This window comes from Puma concolor, chromosome B3, assembly GCF_028749965.1.
Source record: "Puma concolor isolate L17-30 chromosome B3, mPumCon1.1.hap2, whole genome shotgun sequence".
NCBI lineage: Eukaryota > Metazoa > Chordata > Mammalia > Carnivora > Felidae > Puma > Puma concolor.
The window spans coordinates 78,217,632-78,221,833 of record NC_141672.1 but is presented as its reverse complement, the minus strand read 5'-3'; the positions used below and the strand labels follow the sequence as shown (position 1 = coordinate 78,221,833).

Sequence of the window (4,202 nt, the reverse complement as noted above, 5' to 3'; positions counted from 1 at the left end):
AAAATATAAACTAACATACATTAATGAGGTTAAATCTGTGTTGTAAAACACATTTCTTTCTAGTATGTCAATATATGGGAAAATGCTATTAATAAGTTGAAGGTATCAGAAGCTCAGTTTGCTTACATATTTTGTTTGCAAGCTATAAAAATGTCATGTGTTCGGGTTGAAGAGAATCATAAGTTTAGTAACATGAGTAGCATTTTATGTAGATTAGAGTCTCTAAGTTTATAAATATTTTAAAAGGATTACCAAATGTTTTCAAGATAATTTATACTTTAGAATCATAAGCAATGGCAAATGGGTTAAAATTATATTCAGTATTAAACCAGGAACTGATTTTATGCAATACCCTTGCACTTAGTACAAAACTGCAATTCCATAATTCAGTAACCCATATCATTAGCAAAGATAATTGGCATGATGCTGTGATCCAGTAGAGTCTCTTCATTCCCATTCAGGATTATATTCCTTCATGGTCATCCCTAGTTTTTCCAGGAGTTCACATGACGGTTTCTCAGCTTTCGCATGGCTGATTTAACATCTTCATTCCTTAGAGAGTAGATGATGGGATTCAACAGGGGCGTACAAACAGTGTAGAACACAGAAAGGAACTTATCCACAGAAAGTCTGCTAAAAGGCCATATATAGAAGTAAATGCAAGGCCCAAAGAAAAGAATCACCACTGTGATGTGAGCAGTTAATGTAGAAAGTGCCTTGGATGACCCACTGGAGGACCGGCGACGAACAGTGATCAAAATGATGGTGTAGGAAATAATTAAAGCCAGAAAACAGCCCAATGATATCAGGCCGCTGTTAGTTAGAGTCATAATTTCCATTTCATAAGTATCCATACAAGCCAGCTCTATCACTAGGGGAAGGTCACAAAAGAAGCTATCTACCTCATTGGGGCCACAGAATGGCAAATCCACTGTAAAAGCCAAGTGACTCACAGAATGAAGAATACCCACAGCCCAGGAAATAAATACGAAAATTATACATAGTCTCCGATTCATAATTGTGCTATAATGTAGGGGCTTACAGATGGCTATAAATCTGTCATATGCCATAGCTACAAGCAACATCATCTCACTCCCAACAAAACTGTGAAGAAGGAGTATCTGGGCCATGCAGCCCTCAAAGGAGATAGTCTTATGCTCAACAAGGAAGTCCACAAGCATCTTGGGGGTGGCAAAATTAGATTGGCAGATATCAATAAAAGAAAGGTTGCTGAGTAGGAAGTACATAGGAGAGTTCAAATGTGAGTCAGAGGAAATTATGACAATAATCATGATGTTGCCCAGCACTGATGTCACATACACTAAAGAGAAGATGGCAAAAAAGAAAAGCTGAAGTTCCCAAGAGTTAGACAGTCCCAGAAGCACAAACTCAGATACCACTGATTCATTTGTGTGAGCCATATAGCCACTCTCCTGTTACCTAAGTAAAAGAAAATCAGAAAAATATAACAGTTGTTGCATTATATCTAGTATGTAGACAAAAAAAATGTAAGATTTCAATTAAAAGTCAATTTAGTTTAATGAAACTATTAATAATCAGTTGACTAATATTTAACATCTGTGATGGCTATGGAAAGTAAAGTATGAAAAGAAAAGGTACGTTGTGGATCGTATCATGATTTGGTAGATAAGATACACACATTAAAAAATAAAAATATTAAGTCTAAAACAAACAAATGCAAATGATACATTAATATAACAAATACTAGAGTAAGATAAAAGAAATTATGCCAGAATGGTGAGATAAGGTGTCATGAAGTAGATAAAATTTAAGCTAAAACCTCTTAAAAATTTGGAATTTGGCAGCGAAAACTGAAGGAGAAGTCTGTTTCATACAAAAGGAATAACAGGAAGAAAGATTTAAAGGTAAAAGTATGAAAGACATATTCACGAAGTCATCTGTTGAATGGCCTGGCTGGAGGAGGGTATGCTAGGGAACAATAAAAATGAAGGTGGGAATGGTACCTCAGGAGCAAAGCATGGATGCAATTAGCCCTGAAAGAAAGGCTAAGTGGAGTAGATTAATATGCTTGAAATTGAGAGTCATAAACATCAAAACATTGCTTGACAGTGTTTTCAGAAGCTTAATGGAAGCAGTTTGCCATATTATTTATGGAAAGAAGAGGCACTGTTTATACTCTGAAAGTTTCTGTAAAGATTAAAAATGTTTCTTTCATCCTTTTAACAGTAGTTTATCAAAGTCTACCTTCTGTCACATACAGATCGATTTTGCATGAACCACCAGTATGTTTTCAATTTATTCTGGCCCTGCTTTTTGTCTTTTCCTAAACACATCTTACATACCTGGATTCAGCAAAATCTGTGACAACTTTCAGAAACCATCCTTTTTCAAATATTCCATATAACTATATGGATAGTTATATATAACTATATAACTATATATAACTTATATATATATATAACTTATAACTCTTATATATAACTATATATATATATAAGATATATATATAACTATATGGATAGTTATATATATATATATATAAGTTATATATATATATATAACTATATAACTATATATAACTTATATATATATATAACTTATAACTCATATATAACTATATATATATAAGATATATATATATAACTATATGGATAGTTATATATATATATAAGTTATATATATAGTTATATATATATATATATATATATAAGATATAACTATATGAATAGTTATATATAACTATATAACTATATATAACTTATATATATATAACTTATAACTCTTATATATAACTATATATATAAGATATATATATATATCTAATATAATAAATATTTAAAATTTTTTTTAAATTTTTTTTTCAACGTTTTTATTTATTTATGGGACAGAGAGAGACAGAGCATGAACGGGGGAGGGGCAGAGAGAGAGGGAGACACAGAATCGGAAACAGGCTCCAGGCTCCGAGCCATCAGCCCAGAGCCTGACGCGGTGCTCGAACCCACGGACCGCGAGATCGTGACCTGGCTGAAGTCGGACGCTTAACCGACTGCGCCACCCAGGCGCCCCAATATTTAAAATTTTAAAAGCAAAATTATACAGGTAAACATATCAATTTAAAAATGTTTAAACTGTTACAAGTTTTCATTACGGTTGCTGAAGCACTAAATCCTACCCTTTCGCAGGTTTCCATCTTTGCAGTTGAATTGCGATATCTAGTTTTAAGAATAATGCCAAAACTTAAACTACTCAAGAATATAAACAGGCAAATAAGGCATGAACTGACCTTCATATGAACTTCTATTATGGGATTTTTATCTCCATGTGGAAAGATGGAGACAGTGCTCACATGTCTGATCATATATTTACAATGTAAAGTGTAGAGAAGGAGGAAAATAAACATTAGAAAGGAAAAAGACCTAAAGACCTAAGACCTAAAATCCCAAAGAACTACAGTTAATAATTTTTAAAAAACGATAAGATTAAAATGTTTAAGGTGATGCCATGAGGAACTTCTTACAGTGTTTGAGTCATTGTGTAAAGCCTGCCAAATATTATGTTAATTTAGTAAGATAACAATAAAAAGTGAAAGGAAGGAGGAGGAGGTGGAGGAGGAGGAAGAGATGGGGAAAGCTTCATGTTAACACATGTTAGATGAAGTTAGTGGTATTAATACAAATTTTAAAGATCATTTTATCTTTGAAAAAAGATTTTCTGAAAATGAAGTTTTCTGTAAATTCCATGTTTCTAATATCTAATGAATGATAAGATTTGTCATTTTCCAAAATACAGGAACCAACTGGAAAATCCTTTCTACTCTAATTTACTGATTTTCTTAATCCAAGTGGAGTAAACCAGGTTCACTGTTATACCTCATTTTCTTCTTGATACTTAAGGTAGATCCTCATTAGAAAAGATAAATAATAGGGCACCTGAGTGGCTCAGTTCATGATCTTACAGTTTGTGGGTTCAAGCCCCACATCAGGCTCTATGCTGACAGTGTGGAGCCTGTTCGTAATTCTCTCTCTCCCTCTCTGTCTGCCTCCCCCTGCTTGTGCTCTCTCTTTCTCTCTCTCTCAAAATAAAACATGAAAAAATATTTTTAAAAACAAAAGGTAAATAATATACACCACTTAATAGTTGTGTGACTGACCTTAGGAGATAGAACTAGACTATTTCCAAGGCTTTTTTTTATCTATAAAAGTCTTTTTTTTTAAATTTTT

At 32.9% G+C, this 4,202-nt stretch overlaps 1 protein-coding gene across 1 annotated transcript; it reads right to left on the bottom strand.

Moving 5' to 3' along the window:
- Positions 1 to 485: 485 nt before the first annotated feature.
- On the bottom strand, positions 486 to 1,421 carry LOC112855193 (olfactory receptor 4K1). Its single transcript, XM_025918742.2, has one exon. The coding sequence runs from the start codon at positions 1,419 to 1,421 to the stop codon at positions 486 to 488; it is 936 nt and encodes a 311-aa protein (XP_025774527.1).
- Between the last annotated feature and the right edge of the window lie 2,781 nt (positions 1,422 to 4,202).

Bases quoted from the DNA above. Each gene is read 5' to 3' on its own strand.
- LOC112855193 (XM_025918742.2), bottom strand. From the start codon at position 1,421: ATGGCTCACACAAATGAATCAGTGGTATCTGAGTTTGTGCTTCTGGGA.